Source organism: Mesocricetus auratus, unplaced genomic scaffold, assembly GCF_017639785.1.
Source record: "Mesocricetus auratus isolate SY011 unplaced genomic scaffold, BCM_Maur_2.0 Super-Scaffold_100003, whole genome shotgun sequence".
Lineage (NCBI taxonomy): Eukaryota > Metazoa > Chordata > Mammalia > Rodentia > Cricetidae > Mesocricetus > Mesocricetus auratus.
Genome location: NW_024429188.1, coordinates 32,882,681 through 32,906,361, shown reverse-complemented (window position 1 = coordinate 32,906,361; position 23,681 = coordinate 32,882,681). Strand labels below are relative to the sequence as shown.

Sequence of the window (23,681 nt, the reverse complement as noted above, 5' to 3'; positions counted from 1 at the left end):
CCATTAGCATATATAAAATTATAAGTCTAACAGCTACAGTCTACTATAAAATAATTTTGTATAGTTTGTCACATTAATTATAATAATTTTAGTTATTATCCTATGAAAGCCAGCTATTATGAACATGTTTCTTTAACGTACAAGAATATTTTATTATAATTACATCCAATTTCACACATAGTAAAGTATTTGGACTAGAGAAAGTCAGGAAACCAAAAGACCTGTGCTAAAATAATTGCTTAGAATTCTTATTTAATTCAATTAATATTCTCATAGCTCAGTTTTTTGCTTGAAGTAACCAATTTATCTAGAACTCTTATATATATATATATTATTCAGCAATTTTATGCTTTACTTATGTCATATCAAAAAGTCATTGAAAAATTATTAACATGCACTTTGAATCTATAACATTTTTATCCCTACACAATCTTATCATGGGTTTTTATTAATAGTCTCCTGAATTATATACACACACAAACATATTTTGTATCCTATTCATCATTTTGTTTTCTAGAACACAGAACTGCAAAACTATTGGGTATTATTGAATCTATCTTCCTTTGCAGAGAGAGTAATAGCAAAGAAGACTACATATTGTTAGTCCACATTGCAGAAAAATAGTGAAACCATTGTTGAAGTATGAACGTGAAGATAGGATCTGTGTGTGGTCGTGATGGTGGAAGAGAAAGCAAGAGAGGGAAAGAAAAAGGGATGGAGATTTGTTGAGAATATTTTTGATTAAATACTTGATGACAGAAATGGAAGCATCCATGCAAATTAATGGGGGAAATGTGATTCAGACAAAGAGAACATGTAATATCAGATATATTGAAGTTACAGTAATGATAATTTTAGGCAGAGAAGAATAAAGCAATAAATGATAATGTTAGAGAGTTAAGCATTGACCTAGCCACCCAGGTTTTATTAGTCTTTGTAATTCATGAAAGCACTTTGGATTTTAATTTAAAATAAACGAGATTCAATTGAATGGTTTCAATTCGACAAACATGATATATATTTTTAAATGATGACCCTGTTTACATTGGTAACAGGTAAAGAAAAGTGAGTGAGGATTTCACCTGAAAATTCAATAGAGTTGATAAGGCAGTTCATGGAAGAATAATGGTCTTGATTTGTAAAATGTAGTGATCTTAGCATATAGCTAGTTTTAAAATCATGAAAACATCAAGACATATATAAGGAAGGTAAAAAGTAGAAAGTATCCAAGGAATGATCAAAGAAGTATTTCACCTTTAATGGAGAGAACCGAGTGTCTGTGATCAAAAGTGACTAAATAGATACAGATTTGTAATAGACTAGGTCAACCCCAACCAATACCCTTCTCACGCAAGTCACATGGCCCCAGTACCCAGAATGTTAAATTCCTTATGTTTGCTTTATTTATAGATGAGTTCATTTCATTATGTGTAAAATGTAATTCTTCACAGATTTTTCTGTTTATCTTATTTGTTCTTTCTCTCTAGTACCTAAATATTTCACCTATGGTTACTATGTTGTTTACAATCAAACTTCCAAGTGTAAGATTCTTATATTATTTAATTCACTTCTCATCTAAAAAGAAGTTTATTTCAATATCATTCCTTGTATGTTTGTGTACGAGTATGCTTTAATTTTGTAGATGCATATGTGTGTGCAGGTGTATGCACATGTGTTCTTTGAGAGACAAGAGACTAACTACTGCTTGTTTCTCCTCAAATGCCATGATTCTAGTATTTTAAAACTATCCCTCGGCAGGGCATTGGTGGCGCACGCCTTTAATCCCAGCACTCGGGAGGCAGAGGCTGGCGGATCTCTGTGAGTTCGAGGCCAGCCTGGTCTACAAAGTGAGTTCCAGGACAGCCTCCAAAGCTACATAGAAACCCTGTCTCGAAAAACCAAAACAAACAAACAAACAAACAAAAAAAACTATCCCTCATGCCGGGCGGTGGCGGCACATGCCTTTAATCCCAGCACTCGGGAGGGAGAGGCAGGTGGATCTCTGTGAGTTCGAGACCAAGCCTGGTTTACTGAGCAAGTTCCAGGACTGGCTCCAAAACAATACAGAGAAACCCTGTCTCGAAAAACCAAAAAAAAAAAAAAAAAAAAACCAACAACAACAAGAAAAACAACAAAAAAAGCCCTATCCCTCACTCACCAGGATATTCAGGATATTCAGGGAACCTGGGAGATCCAATTGCTCTTAATAGGATCATAAATTCATATCACAATATCTGGATTGTTTTCTTCATTCTAGGGATCCATGTGAGTTCCTCATACTTGTGCAACAAACATGTGAGACTGAGCTACCTATTCACCCTTCAAAACTTTGCTTCAAAGGGTTCCTTAAGTGTTAGATTTAATGTTCATAGGTATTTCACTTTTATGCTACCATTTCACTAACTTCTCGTTGAAATCAAAGCTTTAAAATCAGCTGTAAGTTTCTTTTTTTCTTAAATCCATATGTCTCTTCAAAATCACCTAAAATATTCATATGTTTTATATTTCATATAATTTACCATAATGTATTTATACTTATTATTTTACATGCTTGAGGTTTGCTTAGTTTTTGTTGGAGTACTGGAACACTTAATGGCTTTAGGAAATCGAAACAATTGTCATCTCAGAAATTGCTTTTCTTCCTATGTGAGTGGCCAGGAGTTAGTTGCCTATAGAATTTTCAACCTCTCAGCTTAAATACTGTAATTAACATGTCACAAAAATTAAGACAGAAATTATGTATGTTAACATTCTATGAATCCATTTTTACTAGACTTTGATGATGGTAATGGTTGCTGCCATTTCTATAATATATTTTGCTTGTTCCTCTATTTATGTAGCTTGGTACTTCAGTGGAAAGAGATATATGTGAAGTGAGGATGAATTTCTAAAAGCTCAGTATAATGACTGATTTTCTCACTCTCATTTACAAAGCATGGAAATTCTGGATAAATATAAGCTCAAATGAAACCCATCTTTCCAACTTTACAACTTCATTTACTGAATAAAATTCTGTCTCTAAATAAGAACATTATTTAATTTTCAACAATGTGCATGCGCAGTTAAGAATACTCGTTTTTACTTCAACATGATTTTAAAAAATCTATGTGATAATTATGCAAATAATATGCTTCCCTTTTTATTCTCAATAGTAACTTCTTTTCACTATGTAGTAGAAGAGGGAGTATAAAAATTGTGCTTTGTGAATAACTATGAAATGTGGGGTCATATATTATTTTACATAAGGTATTGGAAAAGGGGATCTATAATCATTTTTATTATATATTTCTTTTTAACTTTAAGGCAGTCACCAGCAACAGATGCGCAAAAGTAACTTGATGCTTTCCTCAAAATATTTTTATTAGGTACAATAGTTGCCATCAAATATGAATTATATCAGCAATCTCAAATGTAATTTTCACTTTCTACTACGTAAGTTCAAATGTGAGGGTTCCTCTCATAAAAAATAAGGTACTTTAATGTTAAATATTCTGAGACGTTCTAGAATAAGGATATTTTGGTTAATTCTGTGTTTCCTACAAATATTTCCACAGTCAGAAAGCAATGTTTTAGGAACATATGTTTTAGAAACATATATTGTTGATCTTGTCAAAATATATTCTTATTACTCTTGTTATTTTTGTAACCCAGCTCATATTCCTCATATTCACTCTCTCCAACCTTAGTGTTGAATTCCTATACCATCCCCACTTCCAGAGCACTGACAATAAAAGTGTTCTTTGATCAGAAGTCTCCATATCTCATATTGGATTTATAAAGTTTTTTAAAGCTGAAACTATTAACAGAAAAGGTACATATTATATATCAAAGTCTTAGTTGTTCCTAAATGAAAAGGCTACTATATAAATAGGCACATATGTGTATTTATAGGTTTAAAAGTGTTCCTCAAAATCCCCAAAATTCTTAGACTCAGGAATGGGAAGTAAATCACTGTGCTTCAATATAAAAGAGACGCATTTATGTGAGTCTAGCAACTCAATAGGAGAAATGGAGATAAAGCTTCCATAATTGGAGAAAAACAGTGGAGTTCATAGGATTTTGCTGAAAGAGTAATAGATACTAGGAACGTAGCATCAAATTTTATCTTAGAAGGAATACATTGGCCTTACAACAAAGAATATAGTGTTGTGAAAGCACTGAAAGTAGAGATTAAAGGTTGTTGAAATAACCAAGGTAAGAGATGATGATATTTTAGGTAAGAGTTTCTGTAATGCAGATAGCAATAAATGGTTTGATGAAAGATAGAGGTAAATTTAAAAGGGCTTTGAAATTAACATATGTGAGATAAAAAATCATGGATCATGGATGGTTCTATGTTGTAAATATAAGGGAAGTGTGGTGTGATTTCCTAAGATCTGGGGAGATTTGTGTGCACCAGTTAATGGAGATGGTACTCTGGAAGACAATTATTCTACATGGAGCAATGCTATATTTGAGGTACCTCCAAGTCATGAAGTATAAGAGACTAAAATTAATGTTTGGGAACTTAAATTTTTAAAGATGGCATAATATACCTGAAATTTGATATTAAGAATCCCAGAGAAACTAGAGTTGTTTTGAAAAGAAAACATATTTTTTAAATGTCCTTATTCAAGCAAGTAGTTATTTGTATGTTTCTTTTTTTGGAAAGGTCATGCATTTATTACACTTGTGTAATTATTCTAAAGGCAAACTAGAGTTTTTTATCTGAAAACATATATGGTAATAATTCATACTGAGCACATGGACACAACATATATGACACAAAGTAAATGTCTCATATTTTTATTGTTTCATGTAGGATTAAGTCAAATAGCTTCTACATTCACAAAACACTCTGTTCTTTCCAGCATTTTTCAGAATTTTACCATCAAAAGTATTTTTACTGCTCTCATTTTAGTAAGGAAGGTAAATTAACAACATTGGATACCTTATTCTACTTTGTTCATTTTCCTCTTCACAAAGGAATATTGTTTTTTTAATCCTTTATTCACATGTAAATAAATATTTTGTTTTATATACATAATACTATTTGTACATCTGCACATCTTGCCTCCAGCATTTTGAAGATTTCTACTATATGTTGTATTCAATACCTACTGATGACGAAGTCTGTGAATATTGCTTGTCTACAGCTACTATGGTACTTTCTTGGTCATTTAATATTATACTTTCATTCAAGACTAGATAGGTATGGACTCACTATTGTTTTTCGGAAGTAGTAGAGTTTTCCAAATGTGAAAAATCATGTAACCAGAAATAAATTCAAAGGTATTGAATTCCACTTAATTTCATGTAGTACTGTTTTTTCCTCATGTTATTCAGTTTTACAGTCTGAAAACCTTCTTATGAGTACCACAGAACACTTTTTATTCTATTTTCAGTCTTCTAGAATTTTCAGCAAGGTTTCCTTAGTATATTCTAATTGGTAAATAATTTCTTATTAATAGATATATGGTTTTCTACTATGGAGCTTTGGGAGTCTTTAAGTTTTTGACCTTACTCTTTATCTTCATGAAGATGATAAAAAAATTTATCAGAAAAGTTGTGTAGAATCATACCTCTCATTGTTTGAGACAAAACGATTGTCTGAATTTTCTGCTAATATTATTTGACACCACAGAAAATTACTTACCCACAGAGTTTATCTAACTTGCAATGTATATTGATAACAAAAAATTAGGAAAGGTTATTGTTCCCATCTTAAACAAACAATCTATAATGAGCCTGTCTTAACGGCTCAAAAGGCATTCTTTCAAAAATTATATGTGTATATATATATATGTTATAGCTTATATAAATATAAACTAGAATATATATACATATATATTATATATTACCATTTGTAACTTATATGCAGAAAACGAAAGTGGATTCTATAAGCCAAGAACTGTTTCATAATTGTTCCATTAAATAAAAGCAAAATTATTCTACTAGGACATAGGGAGCTGGTTCCAAAAGGAAAATATTTGTCTTGCAAGAATGATGACTGGGATTTGAGTTCAGCTAGGTAGGACCAAAATATATATATTAAAGACATTTTGTTATTAGTAGTAGTTGTCGTAATAAAGGCATGGTTGTATATACTTGGAGTTTAAGCACTAGGGAGGCAAGAGGATGGATTTTTGGATCCCCTGGAAGATCAACAAGCCTAGTCAAATTGCTGATTTCCCGGCCAATTAGAAGCCCAGTCTCCTCCTACCAATAATTGGAACCTGAAGAACAGCTGACTGGAACCTGAAAAACAACACCTGAAGATGTCTTCCCAGTTAGAATCCCACCTGCATCCACACACATTTAACCACATCTGCATTTATGCTCACATATACATGAACATGCACACTTTCACATATACAGAAGTTATCCCAACATAATTTTATATGTTGCCTGCTATTGCAAGCTTCTGTGATTCATTCAATATTATGCTTATAATATTAAATATGAAATATGATAGACTTTAATGTTCAATCAACTAAACTTAATGCTCAAGATAAAATAGTTCCAGTATTTCCCTTTTTATTTTAACTTTTTGAGGCAGATTGGCTGATCTTGATCTCCTGGTTATGCTACCTAGACCTCATAACTGCAATGATTACAGGCATGTGCCATCATGGCTGGCTAGTATTTCTTAAATTATTTTTTTCAAATTGTTTGCAATATTTAGCTGTAATTAAACTTTAGATTATTGAATTTCATAAAAACTGTATAGTTATTAATTTTCTTAAAAATATGAAAAGAAGTCACAATAATATGCCATGTATTTTCCCATACACATCCATAAAACAATTATTTTAATTACTTTAGGCATGTTACATATACACTGTAATAAGTAAAATTAAAAACACCACAGAAGAAATATCATTTTAGAATTGAATCACATGCAGTTTTTAGTTACACAACACAAAATGGTCATTTTGTCTCAGACATTTATATCCTGGGTTTGCGATGTATACTTTCTGGAAATGCAGATGTCTGTCATTCTTCTTTACCTTCTAAGAACTTGAGTAAGGAACAAAAGTGTATTTGTCAAAAAGTCTCTGATGATTCTACCCATTACAAATAAGTAACAACTATTAAACAATTTTGAATTGTCTTTTCAAGGAGGATATCAGAAACGTTCCACTCTGTTGTTTTAAAGGACTCTCCTTTCCTTTGGGTTTATAATGCTTTAGTGGTGATATTTTTATTTGATGTTCCATCAACTATCAACTTATTGTGAGCCATCCATTTCATGTAATGAGCACTGTGACCCGCTAAGTGCCTAATCCAAGAGTAAAGACTGTAGCTGTATATTTTAAGTCAATGTGATGACCTTATTTAGGGCAAGATAACTTATTCATGAAATATTTATTATTCACCATGTATACAGTGAGAAAGTAAAATTAGCATGGGATGAGCTCAGAGGAAAGCAATGTATATTTCTGAATTAGACAGTGAAGTAAATAAATGTATGAGAAATTGACAAATTCACATTGCCAATGTTATGAAAAATGATGCAGCAAAAGAAATTAAGATGCATATATTTTCCTTTTCATTTTTAATAAAGGGCCTTTTCCTATCATTTGTCCTTTTGTCTTTAACCTTGAAAATTAAGCTTTTGAGTTACAGAAGCCCAAAGTGAGGGGAACTACTCACTTTTAGAATGCACAATAGAAATGTTATTTAGCCCAGATTTTTGGTTGTGTTAGTAGGCTTCTGTTAATAGAGTAGTAGTTGCAAACACACACATGGGTTTGCCAGTAACAACTCACAATTTGTGCAAAGTTGAGTCTTCGAAACTGGGCAAAATTGCTCTCAATTTCCCGCCAGCGCTTGCTGAGCTGGATCTGAGTTGGCTCCACTGCCATTGCGGCCCCATTCTCAGACAAGCCCTCAGCTTGCCTGCGCACTGCATTCAGCTCCTCTTTCTTCTTCTGCAATTCACGATCAATTTCCTATTGAGCAAAATCAATACAGGGCCCAGGGCAGTTAGCTAACCACATCAACCGACCTACAAGCAGCAAATACTTCTCCCATAAATTTCATAGGCTGTTGTTCCTTTTTATATTTTCATAATTTATAAATAATGGAAAGTGTCACTGTCATCCACGCCCAGTAAGCCAAATATAATTTTAGGTATCATTGGAATGCTCAGTTTAAGATATGCTAATTAAATTACTAAACGTTAGTTAATATTTTATTTCTTTTGAAGTGTTCTGGTGTTTCCATAATTGACCCAAATGGGTGTGATTGTTCGCTTATTTATTAGGGATAATACATGTAGAATATAACTTAGAGGGCAAGTGACTACAACTTTTATTTTAAAGTTTTGAGGAACTCAACAGAGAATGAAGCAAAACAAAAAGTGTAAAATAACAGAAAGAAAACATCTTTGGACACTTTGAAAATAAATCTCTAGAGATTTGACAGTGATATGAAAAGATGTTCTGATGAAATGAATGTGCTAACAAGAGAAAGGAGTCGTCCATCTACCGGTAATCATTAGTTCATCTGGAACAAAGATACACAGAGTCAATTACAATTTCACCAGCAAACACATGACGGTTAACAATTCATTTCACATTGTCTAATATAGAACATTTTATTCATTCGACATTACGTCAATGCAGTGACAGTACAATACAGTTACTGAAACAAAACACAATACAAAGAAATACATCAAAGCACAGAGCAAGCTAATAGAGGAAACTAGAACACATTTTATACATGGTCATTGTAGGTTACGTTAAAATAGTAAAACTCTAGCAGCAAAATCTAGTATTGCCATTCTAAAACAACTTTACCTTTATTTTCCTCTCATCTCTGGGCTCAGGTAAGTTGGCTAATTTTTTTTCAATGTCATCCAAGCATTTCAGGAGATCATCAGCCTGCCTCTTGTACTGATACCATTGGTGAGAAATTTCTAGGGCCTTTTTTCTTCTTTGAGACCTCAAATCCTGTTCATGATGCAGATATTATTAAAATTTCAATATATGAGGATAATATATGCTTGCTGAAGTTGTTTATGAAAATAAAATTGAGACCGTTGTCTTTTTAATTGTTATTTAAAAATCACATTTAAATACAAAGCATGAACATAAATTATTATTAAGTTATTCATTTGTGTGTTAAGATATATGCATAGATGCTAAGAAGCATGAAAACACAAAATACTTTTCTCTGAATATTTCAATTTGCTTACAAAACGTTTTTACATTTAATGAAGTCTCAATTATCTAAAGAAATGATTGCATAATACATTAGAAACCATTTCATACATGATTATTTGAATACAACAAACTTAACTCATTAGCTACAAAAGCATTGAGTTGCGCTTGACTTTATTAATACTTAGAATTCTAAAACATGTGTTGAGCTTGGGGCTTAACAACAAAAAAATAACACTATATAGACAAACTATATACACTCATGGTTTTAGAAATGTCGATAAAGTTAGGCAATTAATTTTATTGCTTAAAGTTTTTAGTTGTCCTGCAAGCTGAAGAAATTGCTCAGCATTAAGAATTTTGAAACAGCCAGGTTTGACTCCCAGTACAAATCATCTGTAAGACCAATTCCAGGGCACCTGATATCTTCTGGGCTCTGTGGTCAATTCACACACATGGTCCACAGAAAAACATGCAGGAATAATACCCATATACATGAAAATTAAGATAATAATTTCTAGTTATTTTAGTTGAAGTTGTTCAAATTTATATGCATAGAAGTAACTATTCTTTATAGAGCTATAATTGTATATGAAAGTAAGAAATTAAATATTACTTCTTTTTCTTTCAATGCATGCTTAGACAACATTTTCTTATTATACTAGATCATATTCAAAGTATAAAAATAATTTCTATTTCAAAAAGAATGAACAGTTTTCAATCAACTTGGTGATATAAAACAAGTAAACTGTTTTAATAAATCATCAAATGAGAAAGGAGTTTTTGTCTGAATCAAAGATATACACTCAAAATTTTCTGACATCTATAAAATTAGCTAAGATACCAGTTTGTAACCCAGAGAAAAATAACATCTTTATCTACAGATTCCATTTCTTCAAAGAGGTAGCATTTGGGTTTCATATCCAAATTAATATGAAGTAAACAAAATACCAATGAAAAACTGAAAGCTACATTGCTTTGGGAATTTCCAATCTCTTTTAAAAATTTATAATAATAGAATTGCAACTAATTGGCAGGCTAACTCCATAACTGTATTTGGTGTAAAATAGGTTTGACAAACAATGTTGATTTTTTTTTCAATTACATGTGGCATGAAGATTTACAATTTACTGTAGTTTATATTTTGTATGTCATTTCTAAACCCCATGTAAAGGTAATAAATGCTTTGGAAGAGTTTGATAGAATTTTGTTTTGTCTGACAATATAACAAGATCCACTCCTGGGACTTACTGAACTGTGACTTATTCATGATGCCATGTACATATTTGCATGATGGACCTGATGGTTATACATCTCAGAGTCCTTTGTATTCCTTAGAAACAGGTGATGTGCAATATAGTGTATTATTTGTAAAAATCATTTGTATTTGTTAGATGTATGGAACATGACCTCTAGACACTGCTGACTAATAATATACATTTCTTTCTGTGACTAATCTAGAAACTTCTGAAAGGTTTTGTCACAGAAGAGTGTGAATTACACAGGTTTCTGATTTTCTGGGCAAATTATGATTCTCTTTTGCATTCCCTCAAGGAAGAGGTCTTTTCTGTTTACTATATTTGAGAGCAGTTACCTTCAGAACACCTGCTGCTCAATTAGAGTTTCCTTGTTGATTCCTTACAGGCACAATAGTATGTAATTACTTTCTCAGCAGTGATTATTTGGTTAACAATAAGAAAAAAGATTTTACCCACTTATTTGCATATAGAATGCAGACTCCATTCCCCTACTAGGCGAATCTATCCATATAGTCATATAGGTCTAAAGCAATGATTCACAAAGAAAACATTACATTTAACAGTATTGGATAGTAAGTCATGAAGTAAAATAGAGAATATTCCAAAGCATATACAAAAGTAGTGGTTTACAAAACGTTTAGCATATCTACTTCCATCTCAAGGACTGCATAGACAGCATTAGAGAAAAATGAACAGCTTATTCTGTACTTCCTGCACAATACAGATGGGTCACAAGGATACTTGAGTGCAAATACTACAGCTGACAACAGTTTTTCAAGTGCATCATGAGCATTTTTGAGAGTTCCTATAAAAATGAAACTGGGCTCTAGTAGATGCCTATTTTTACAAAGTATCTGTTATAAACACAGTAAAGTTTATTTTTTAAATGAGGAAAATATAGGCCCTATTATAGAAACAGTTTGCCAAAATACTAGACCTTCTATAAAGAAACAAAATCAGTAGAGGGAATACCAATTGATTGTTCTGGCAACCAAGACAAATATGAAACTAGTTTGTAGAAATAAAGCATATTATAAAATAAATTTCTAAATACTGTGAATGATACTTTTGGATAGCTTTCAATATTACTAAGAAAAAGAACAAAACAAAGTTTATGATACATATCTCACCACACTGATAGCACAAAAAATAAATAAAACACACATATTCAATGGGAAAAAGTAATTTTCTGGTAACTAAAATGCTTAAGCAGATTTTATTTATGTACATGGCATTTTATCCTATATATACAAAACCACACGCAAAGCATATTATAATTTGAGCTCTAATACCTTGAGAGCATTATGTTTTGTCTGTAACAGCTGCTGTTTTATCTTTATTTCCTCTCGCTTTCTCTCATCTGTGATTCTTTGTTGTAAGTTGTCTCCTCTTTGCAACAATTCATTTACAGTACCCTCATTGTCTTCACTCTGATTAAAAACAACAAGTACAGTCTTCATTTTGACTATAAAAAGCTGTACATATTGTTAACAGAGATAAAAACATATTTAAATACACACAAAAATCCAATTTAAAACTTTCAGGGGATGCTATCATAAAACAGTATACTCATAATATTTCTTTTATATTTAGATAGAAAACAAAATATCTGTGTATTTCTTCTGAAGAACAAATTATGAATGGCATCTGTACAAAGATGATGAGTAAGCACTTTAGAACATAAAAGTTATGATTTGCTATAAAAATATCCTCTTGGAGTTTACTTCTACTACAGTTAATGATTGACACTCTCTATGTTAACTGATCTATATCTGTATAGTAAATTTACATACTAAGCTCTGTTTTATATTTAAGCCTAAATGCTAAAATTTTGAATGTGGAGCATTATTAAAAGTGATGGGGAAATTCGTCAGATATTGAAAATAATTAATTTCTAAACTGATGCATAATTTTGCTAAATTTAAGCAAATAATATAATACTATGAGTATGTACTAAAATAACTTCAAAATTTTTCAAATCTCATTTTAATTTACTATCTAAGAATAATGGTATAATTTTATTTACTTAAAGATATTTCAAAAAAGTTCTGTTGTAATATTATTGAACATGGTTACATTTGTGCATATCTTGTTTCTTGTCATTCAACTCCAAATATGAAAATTATCTACTACAAAGGCATAGTATGCAATGGTACACAGGTATGCCAATGAGCTAATGATAAATGACACACAAACTTCAAAAAACGCATTTATGTATACATTTATAATATTATATATGGTAATAAATGTAATATATATAAATCTAGAACATATTTAAATTTCATAATTTCATAATACTCATCCATTGTGTTTAAAGGAAATGGGATATTTATTTTACAGTTGTCTATTAATAGTCTAGTGAAAGTCACAATTACATATATGTATATAATGCATATATACATATATTACAGACTATATAAAGACTATATTAGAATAATTTAATATGTCTTTTGTGACTGTGAAGCAAGTTCCATGGCTGAGAAAGAAAACATTAATAAAACTAATTTATTCCCCTGATAAGTATTCTATAGCAGGGTTGTTAATGAGACTGAGAAGTAGCAACACTTTTTCACTTCTTCTCCCTGGAATTTCTTCTTTGACATGAAGTAGAGTTAGCTGGATCACAGATTCGGGAAGCTTCTTCCTGTTTTCCCTCTCATGAGCTGAGATGTGAAGGCCACTAAATTTTTACATAAAGAGTACTGATTCACACAGCTCCAAGAAGTCAGAATAATATGAGTTGAGGTTAAGAATACTGGGCAGAAATATTTCTCCAATTACTTCACATTATCTAGCAACTAAAAATTATATAGTGATTCTTAATTTTGCTCAAGCATTGTCTAAAATGTCTGTATAATTAATATAGGTATGAAAATCTCTAATGTGATACATGTAAAGGTTAAGTATGCTACAGTGATAATGGTAGTGGAAGAGGGAGAAATAACATGCAAAAAAGTAAAGCGAATGTAGCATAAACATACTCAGTGAATAGTGATGTGATGTAGAAATAGTCAAGCCAAAGAAAAATATAAAAGATATTTTAAATTGAAGGAAGATGTATTGAGTTTATGTACAGGCCAAATGGACATATTTCTTTACTCTCATAGAATAAGCAACATGGAAATATATATATATTTTATATGTATATATATATTTTTTAAATCTTTGGTAAAACCACTTTGTTAGGAACTATGGTAGACAATTTCACATTTCATACAATTGTCCTTTCTATTACCAAAAGCATCAGCTATGTGTAAGACTATAATTTTCTATTATATTTTAGTTTATATCCTGTTTCCTCTTATATTTTGCCTTCTGAATTTAAAAATGGAACAAACAAAAACAAAATTGAACTATTTATTAGAAGTTGAGAGTGTTCTCATATGTTCATATGATGGTAATTTGACAGTTACAATAACATGTCCAAAGAAATACTTTCCATTTAATATAATCATTAAAAAAATAACACTATGTGAATGTTAATATTCTGAGAATTCAGTTAGAGACATGAGTTGCATTATTTTCTTCCAAATATTTACTCATTTTCATTCCTGGTTCATTCACACTTTCATCAGAACCAATTTACCATATCTTTATTGAAGTCTTCCTCTTTCAGATTCACCCCCTGCTGAATTTCAGCCTCCAGTGGTTCAAGCAATTTTTGTATATCTGAGTTAAACTGCTCCAATTCCTTCAAAGGAATGGAGGCCTAAAAAAAAAAGATAGTGCTAATTTAAATCAAAATTACTTTTTATTAGAAACATAAACCAAATGAAATACATTTATTCAGACCCCTGTTGCTAAAATAATGACATGCATTATGTTTCCATATTAAAGTTTATGAAGGTTTTGAAATACAACTGGGAAAGTACCTAAGAATGCACATATGGAGAAGCACTTGTCATCAGAGCTAAACATATATACAAGATAATGTGATTCATCATTCCAGAATATCAAAATAACTAATTTACATGTATTTGTCTGTATTAATCTCTAATGTTCTAAAGTTAAACTTTAACTTATTTTAGGCATTCTGATAATATAAAATTTAAGTCCATCCTAAATTGCCACATTAATCAATAACAGTAACCTTGGGTAAAATCTGGAATTTTTTACCTTATTTTTAGAAAAATCATGTAGCAATCTGTTCAACATTTCAAATGCCATTTTTAGGATGGTATAAATTCCTGGCATGTCTTCATAAGACAACAATATTAACTGCTCCAGGAATGTGAAGCTGGCACAAATATATCCTTATTAGAGAAACCCAAATATTTCACATGCTTCAAAAATATTTAAAATCTGAAATTAATATTTATCATGGTCTCAGCATTCTTAATAATCCTTTTAGTTCCCATACAAAATACTTGAAAATACACGAGAAGACAATGAAAATAAGATATCCAAAAAAACAAGCAATCGTTCAATTTGTTATTTTCTATTTCAATTTGTTAATATTATAACACTGAAATTATTTTTCACCTGATCAATTTTAAAATTCCCCTGCTAGTAAACAAAATTAAGGGCTTCTTCCATAAGTGTATCATGTTATTGAAATTAGGAAACGCCTGTGTGTATTTTATGCCCAAGGTTAAGTTAATTTTATGTGGTTCATTTCTTATCTATTGTTTCCTAGCTGTATTTTCAGTTGTAGCTTGACATTACCATTTTTAGATGAAAAGTTGTGAGAAGAAATTTGGATTATTCCTCAAGGAAAAACCCAGTATCTAAAGGTAATCTGTTACTAGGGAGGACTGAATAAAATATTGCTATTCATAAGAGCATAAGTGGAACACAGAATATAAATAATAACACATCTTCAATGTTCTTCTCCCTGCCCTGTGAATGGTTTATAGGATCTGTTTTGAAATGACTTATTATAGTAGTATTTCTTCAAATTTTAATGATGATTTATCATTTGAAATACCATAATTTTTAAAGGGTAGAAACTGGAATAGCCTAAATTTAAAGGAGATTACAGTCTTTTAATTATCACCATACTGCCATAATTTACATGTATATACATATCTGTTGATACTTGAAATTATTGAATTATTGTTCACCTTTGCTGAGACTCCGTGAGAATAACTTGCTACTCAACATTACTTCGTGGATAAAAAACAAATGCTTAAAGTAACATTTTTCACTAAGTAGATTTCAAAATAATATGTCTAATCGTTGTCAGATTTACATGTTTCACTCCACCCACTTCTTTGTTAGGTCATCCTCTGTCGACATACTAAAATAGAGTGGTGTCAAGGGCTTGGTATGTGGTTTCTGTGACCCTGCCCGAAAGTTTCTTCTGCAATTAATTGTTTTTCAAATCACCATGTAATCGTTATATATAGTTATGAACTTACTTTTGAAATCTAGTTTAGATTTTAAAACAGGTATCAATTGTTTAGTAAGCTCAGCATATCAGGAACTGATCTTATAAACTTTTCCTTGAGGTGTATATGATACCATTTTACCTAACTTTGTTAAGACCACATTTATATTCTCAGTCAACCATTCTCAAAACACAAACCATGCTGTTCTTGAATATACTCTCAGATCTTGCCTATCCTTGGATCTAAGAAATAACAAATATAAATTAATTGTCTGTGGTCTAGTTTCTTTTTAGTCCCAGTAATACCAAAGATATCCAAAGAGTTGTCCAATTCCCTTCTTTACCAATAAGCTTCATCAAGTGCACTGTGATCAGGTCAATATGCACCCCCAAGCATTGCTGCAATTGTATTTTTGCTACATAGGAACCTTACACATCTACTAAAAACAACTCGGTGTAGGTTTGAGCATGATGGTCATGTAAGTCATCTCAATCTTTTCTTGAGGATCTTTCTAAGCATAATTACATTTCCTGATACAGGACTGCTTTGTAGGAGGTTTGATAAGTCTGTCTTATTGTCTCTCAAGATTCTCATAATACCTCTCATCTTCTAGTAAAGAACATAAGTTTTTCACATAAATTCAAATATTGAAAGTGGGCCTTACACTCTAGCTGAGGAATCTTAGCCAACACTTGCTTTTATCTTTCTAGAGCAGGGAATATTTTATTTGTAACACTGGGGGAAAATAACATCTACTTCATATGAATGTTATGAGGATCAAGTGTGTTAAAAGTTTTCCTGTTCAGTAAACAACTATTATCATTGTCTCCCAAAGTCCTATGTACTTGTGTGACACAAAGTAATACTCAATATATTTTGCCTTTATGTTTTCATTCTGCCAAAGAATTTTTAAAAATTGAATCAATTAAATTCTAATGTTAACATGGAGAAATTCAGGTGCCAACTTGGAAAACTGTATTAAAATAGAAAGAAAGCTTGATGTATTGAACTATTGCATTATAGGAAATAGTCTCAATAAAGAAAGGAAGATGTAAATGTACTTGTGTTTTGTCCACTAAGGTATATTTATTAGGTGTTATTTGGGAAAATACTTCAAAATCTGTGAGACAAGATCTACCTTCTGCTAAAATACGTTTGTTTCTTTCTATCTAGAGTCATTTCTGCTATGGAATAGGTACTCCAAAATATGTTTTTCTGGAAAGAATGTAAACATTGCTATTATACTGTGATGACATACCAGAATGAATGTTGCAAGGATTCTGGAAAGATATCTATATCTATACCTGTATCTATATCTATATATGTAATTGAGATCAAATGCAGAGTATTTCATATGTTGGGCAAACACTCTAATTTGAACTATTTGTCTTCCAATATGTACAATCTGAACAGAAAATTAAAAATTTTGATTGGTGCTCTGCATATGTAAAATATATCAACAGTGGGATAAAAGATACGAAGAACATGATATCATCATATACAAAAAGCAAAGCCTAAAGGAAAACAACAAAAAGCTACCAGCAACAGAATAATGATATAAAAAGACTTTAGGTAATACACTTACAAAAATGAATACAAATTAACACAAAGAATAGAAACTTAAACTCTGTTTTTTTGTTTATTTACTTTTTTCAAAATGCACAGGGTACAGACTTCTTGATGTAAAACTACTCTACATTTGGGAAATGACTATTATTCAGGTAAGAGATTAAAACCTATGAATATTCTTTCAAAATGAATATTCTAAATGAACAGGTAGAAAGTATTCACAGACTATACATTTAGGTTAGCCTAAAGGTAACTTTCTGATTAGGACATTGTCCAGTTTATTTATTTTTTTATTTTATATTATTTTATTTTTGGTTTTACGAGACAGGGTTTCTCTGTATTGTTTTGGAGGCCGTCGGTCCAGCCCGGCCTCAAAGTCACAGAGATCAGCCTGCCTCTGCCTCCCGAGTGCTGGGATTAAGGGCGTGCGCCACCAACGCCCAGCTAGGACTTTCTCCAGTTTATTAGAAATAACATTTTTTTTGGTTGCTGAAAATAAATGAGCAGATATTAAGTAGTGATGCATTACGTCAAATACTTAAAATATGATCACTTTAACTTGAATATTGTGTTAAAATCTAACACCTCATGATAAAATCTATCCTCTAAGTTTGCACAAAGTGTTATGAGTATTGTAGCTCAATAGAAATACAATGAAAGTCATAAATACAATTTAAACTGATACAGATGCTATATTAAAAGCAAAAATTGCATAAAATTATTTTATTATTTATAAGTCCTAAATATTATCTTCCAATATTTAGCAGTTTTTTCATTAATATGCCCAAAATATTATTTTCTAAACAATGTAAATAATAATTATATTTTCAATTCACTATTTAAAAACAGGTACTCAAACTGTAAGCATGTTTTACAGTTATACCACATCTTAATTTAGATTAGACAATTTTTTATTGATTTGTGGACTCTTGTTGTTAGTGCAGATTTATACTATTTTAGCTATGCCAACTGATAAGATTTATCATTCATTATTAACTAGAAAGTTCTGCATGGAATACTACCCTATCAATAATATCTAAAATGTGAATATTCAACAATTTTATTGGATTACTTTTATATTAGTCATAAATCGTCAGTCTCGTTCACATGCAGTTTAAAAGGTTTTAGTTTTATAGAATATATTTTTAAGAAAAATAGTCTCAGTAGCCCTTTGGTTGTGGGCTTTACCTAGAAATTCTAATTTCTTTATCCCTTATTTATTCGTGATCCCAAATGGATGTTTTACATTGCAGTTAGCAATACCTCTTGTATCAGTCTGAATTTTGCATAGTAAATATGACCTCCTTTTATTTTTTTATAAGAAAAGGATGTTTAGTATACATATTACTAGTTTTAAGACTATTTACCTAGCCGGGCGTTGGTGGTGCATGCTGTTAATCCCAGCACTCAGGAGGCAGAGGCAACAGGATCTCTGTGAGTTCGAGGCCATGCTGGTCTACAGAGCGAGTACCAGGACAGCCTCCAAAACAATACAGAGAAACTCTGTCTCGAAAAACCAAAATAAAAGGACTATTTACCCATTGATTTATCAATAATCATATTTTACAATTAAAAGGATGATAAATAATCAACCCAGTTATTTCAACTATTGGCACAAAAAGACCAGCCACTTAATATATATGTGATTACTACTCTTTATATGTAAAAATTGGAAAGACTTAATAGTTGCCTGCCCTTAATAATTCGCTAGTTCACCATTATTGCATGGTTTTTAATTCTAATGAAGAAGATAGTTTTGCTAAACAGTGAAAGTGTTATTTCAATGTTTATATTGTACTTCATAATTTTGACTTATTATGCAATATATTGGAAGAAATGGATAATATGGAAGTGCTTATTGTTTCAAAACTGACTTAGACCACGGCATGGTGATGCACATTACAAATTTGGAAGCTAAGATAGAAGAATTGCTATTTGGGATCAGTCAGGGCTACAAAATTAAGCCCTGCCTCATGACACAACAAGAAAAATGCATGAGTAAATACATAAACTCATAAATACTTAAAGTTCAGTTCAAGGTAGCAAGTTTATAATTCTTGCATTTCAAAATCAAATTATGAAAAATTGTCTATGGCAGTTGAAGGCAATGGTTGAAAATAATCTTGCAAATAAAAATTTTTATTTACTTAAAATGTGTGACCAGAGTACAACTAAAATAATAAATTTGTTATATGATGTTAGGCAATGAACACAAGATAGGTTTTACAATATATAGAAAATAAAACAAATTAAGTTATAGTGAAGTAAGAGAAGCATATAGCAATTATTACTTTGTACAATTTAATCTTTTACTTACCTTTTAATTTTAAGAACTTTACCATGACCGTGCAGTTACACAAAAATACATAGAAGATAGAACATAGAAAACTTTAATAAACAGATAAATGGACACAAAAGAAAGAAGAGACAGAGAAACTGAGAAAGACACTTTGTTTTCCTTGATATTTTAATATTCCTTTAAATTGCGTAACAACTATTAATTGTGCTTTGTTGAAAAATTTAAGGATTGACGAGACTTAAGGCTCTATTGAAGCTTTGGCATTAATGGTTACTTATATCACAAGCCAACAAAGAATTAAATAACTGAACAAAAGTAAAATCAATTACAAACTGATTCACTAATTTTGAAAGCATTTATAGTTATTTAGTTATACTTTATTTATAATAAAATATTAGCTTTCTTTTGATTAAATATTACTTCAGCCTGTACAAATACAATAGCATTATAATGCATGTGTTTACACAGATAGCATTGTAAACATCTGATAACCTTGACTATGGGTTCTCAGTCATCAAAATAAAAGCACTATTTGGGAATACACACTGGGATCTAAACTGAAAATAAATAATATAAGTGCTACAGTTTGGTTTAAAAATGCCTTCAACTCAATATGTTTTCCATTTTGCAACTTTAAAATAGTATTTATCATTATAACAACTAGACAGGGAATGAAGAAAAATAGCAAATAACAATCAAAAGAATGTAGTTTGAAGGGCCACTAACATTTCCAACAGAGAAGAGACTAATGACATGATATGGACAATAATTTCAAATGCTCCTGTCTTTAGAGGGAAGAAAACTTACAAAGATAAACAAGATTATTTAAAAATCTTTATCTGTGTTTGAAAAAAAGTTTCCCAAATTAATAATTTTTGGGCTTACTGAATTTTTACATTTAAATTTAAACTATGAGAAAACTATTAAAAAGTTGAAATAAATTATTCAGGAGCTCAAAATACCATCATTCGCTGGTTGGATTGGTTTTGTAATAGGTATGGTAATTTCTGGTAAGGCACCAATTTATTTTGAATGCTTAATTGATGAGAGTATGGCTAAGTTGTGAAACTCACTAGGACGGTTGTCCAGTATATTTCTATTGATTTTTAAATTGATAAAACAAATTTCTGGGTCACTCACTTTAGAATTGGTTAAATACTGGTTGTATAAGACATTGGTAGATCAAGAATCATTGGCTACTTTTTGTGTTTAATGTTAACGGAAGTACTTCTTTTGTCATGATTGTGAGGGTTCAGTAGTGTCAAATGAAACAGCAAATGGTTTAAGTCTAAGTTACAATGCAGTGTTTGATGGGACTTGATAAATACAAAATTACAACATTTTTGGAAAACTGATTCTATCTTGTCAGGGATTCTGTTTAGTTCTTTCTCATTTGAAAATAGAAAAAAGTTTACTAAAGTTACCATTGGAAATAAAATTGGATATATTCATACTAATATAGCATAAATCAATCACGATGATCTAAAAATTTCTAACCAGGTTGTCTAACTGTGGAAACTTTGAGAATAGAGCCTCTTTCATATCCTCATATAATTATCTAATAGTCTGTTTTCCAAATAATTACTACTTTTGAATGCACTTACACTAATTGATAAAATTACTTTTGTTTTTAAGTTACTACAATCAGTAATCACCAAATAGCTTTAATTATAATAAATACCATACTAATGAAACCCATGCAGTTTTATCAAAAGGCAGAGTTTACTATGTTCAGAAACATATCGGCATTCAAAATAATTAAAATAATTAAAAGAGATTTATTTCAAAATTTAAATATAGTTAACTCTGCTGACTAGGTAGTCAAATACAGATATGAATTAGTATTATTAGAATAGAAACTGTGTGGATTAGTACAATTTTTATTCATTTCAGTTAAATTTAAGTAGCATGTGTACTATATAGTTTGAAAATGAACCTGTTATTATCTCTAATGATACTAATTATAGTTAGTATATATTGCACAATATCTGCAGCTTTTCCGTATAGTTTTGCCTACATTTTATTCTCTTTGTAGAAAATTAAGTCAAGCATATATTTTATAACATAAATAACTGTCCCAAATGATGCATTTTGACTGTTTTCCTGTCAGAAGAGGTGCTGTTTTAGAAAATGAGTGGAGATAGATTGATAAGGGAAGTTAAGTTTTAGTTAAAATTACTAAATCTAAGGAATGTTAGATTGACATCCTAGATCATGTAATCTTTTTTGTTAATTTTAGCCTGATGTTCAGGAGATACAAAGTATCAAGTCTAATGTGTTACTCAATTATTTCCCACAGGCAATACAATTTATTAAGGAAGTCAAATGTTTTAGTGTGTGTGTGTGTGTGTGTGTGTGTGTGTATGTGTGTGTGTGTGTGTGTTCTAACCTACATTATATAGAAAACTTGTCACCTGTCTCATTTGTTATCTCAAAACCCACTATAAATATCTAAAAGATACTCATATTCAGAAAGATCAGTTTTATATCTGCTGAGGGTGATTAAAGGTCAAAAGAACTGATACATATAATTAATATAGAAACTAAACAGTGAATATTTAAACATAGGATATCAGATTGTCCAAATCTCATTTTACTGTTATAGTATAAATATATATAAACTGCTAGATGAATTTTTGTTGCAAATTCAAAGACCCATAAGGAATTTGAAGAACATGTCATAAATATATCCTATTAGCACATAAGTCTTAGTGAATAACTAAAGACATGAAAAAAATCGGTTCATCTTTTTAATTTAGTTATTATCCATTTAGCCAATATGTAAAATTTTCCAGTACTTACAAGATAAAATATTTTGATATGTAGAAGTCATATGCATATATTTTGTAATATTTTTCAATAAGACAAAATAACTACCTATGTTAATATAACAGAGCTTTATGAAGTATAGTTACACATCTTTTGAAAACATTGAAATATACCTTGATGCATATTTAATTATTTAATTTTATACAAAGACTTTCTCAACCAATCAGTTTGGAATTCTAATTAATAATTTACTTCCTATCTTCGTGTATCTCAAAGACAACATTCTCTGTGCTAATTCCAAATGATGCTAAGTAGGTAGTTCTGGAGGTAGGCTCTCCTAATCCATTTACAATAGAAACACCCTAAAACTTGTTAATAATATAAATTTTCAGATTTCTCTGTACTTTCACTGAACAAGTATCTTTTGGTGTTGAATATTTGTAATCTTTGTTTTATAATCTCCCAAGTGCAAAAAACGTTGGAGAGTTCTCTCTCAATTAACACTTTATATTTCTCATAAATACTCCATTATTCCAAGTCCTCGTGTCTCATAAAGGCTATTGTAATGCTTCCTATCTGGTTTCCCGAATTCTTGACACTATTCAATTTTGTTCTCCTCACACACCAAGGCACTAATCTTTCAAGAATGCATGAAACAGAACTATTACAAAGTCCTCATTGCATGCTAAATTAAGCACAGTCTATTAATCTTGTTGTCATGACCTCTTTATACTGTGTCTAATCAACCTCTGCAGTTTTGTCATCCACAAGTAAGCTTCATGCTCTATACCCTCTATCTCATAATGTATACAAGGGGACTTTTTAATGTCTTATCTAAAATTGTTATCTCCTCAAATCTTTTGGAGCTACTACTAAATTCACTTAGCATGAATATGACTCACAACTCAATATTCACAAATACATCTTTAACAGTAGGTTACTTAAATCTATCATATCTGTCTTAATAATGTCACCACAAGACCAAACATTGTGCTCTGAAAGTAGTATATGACTGATGAGAATTCATCTAGACAGCTCCTTTATTCTCAGTTATATCATCATTAATTCATTTAGACCCACCAAAATAAGCATTTCCTCCAATGCTAATTCCCCTCCCTTCAGTTGACTTCTAGGTAAATAAGGACAAATAGCGATTTCCTAATCAACAACATTGAGAAGCAACTTACTTTTGTCTTTCTAATATCTTTACTATGCATCTGTTCCATGGTATCTTCGGGTACTAATAGCACCCCCTTGACAACCACCTTGTCATCCAACTCAGATCCTCTAAAGCAAAGAAAGGTAATCC

At 30.8% G+C, this 23,681-nt stretch overlaps 1 protein-coding gene across 8 annotated transcripts in view; it reads right to left on the bottom strand.

Moving 5' to 3' along the window:
• Nucleotides 1–23,681, bottom strand: part of Dmd (dystrophin) — a 2,157,616-nt gene that overhangs the window by 1,182,918 nt on the left and 951,017 nt on the right. For 7 of the 8 annotated variants that reach the window (XM_040744180.1, XM_021232987.2, XM_040744181.1 and 4 more), the window contains 4 exons: nt 13,992–14,114; nt 11,698–11,835; nt 8,784–8,936; nt 7,752–7,934 (listed from right to left, as the gene is read on the bottom strand). In XM_040744180.1, the coding sequence (XP_040600114.1) occupies nt 7,752–7,934; nt 8,784–8,936; nt 11,698–11,835; nt 13,992–14,114 (597 nt within the window). The remainder of the gene's footprint in view (nt 1–7,751; nt 7,935–8,783; nt 8,937–11,697; nt 11,836–13,991; nt 14,115–23,681) is intronic. The other variant, XM_040744183.1, reaches the window with a different exon arrangement.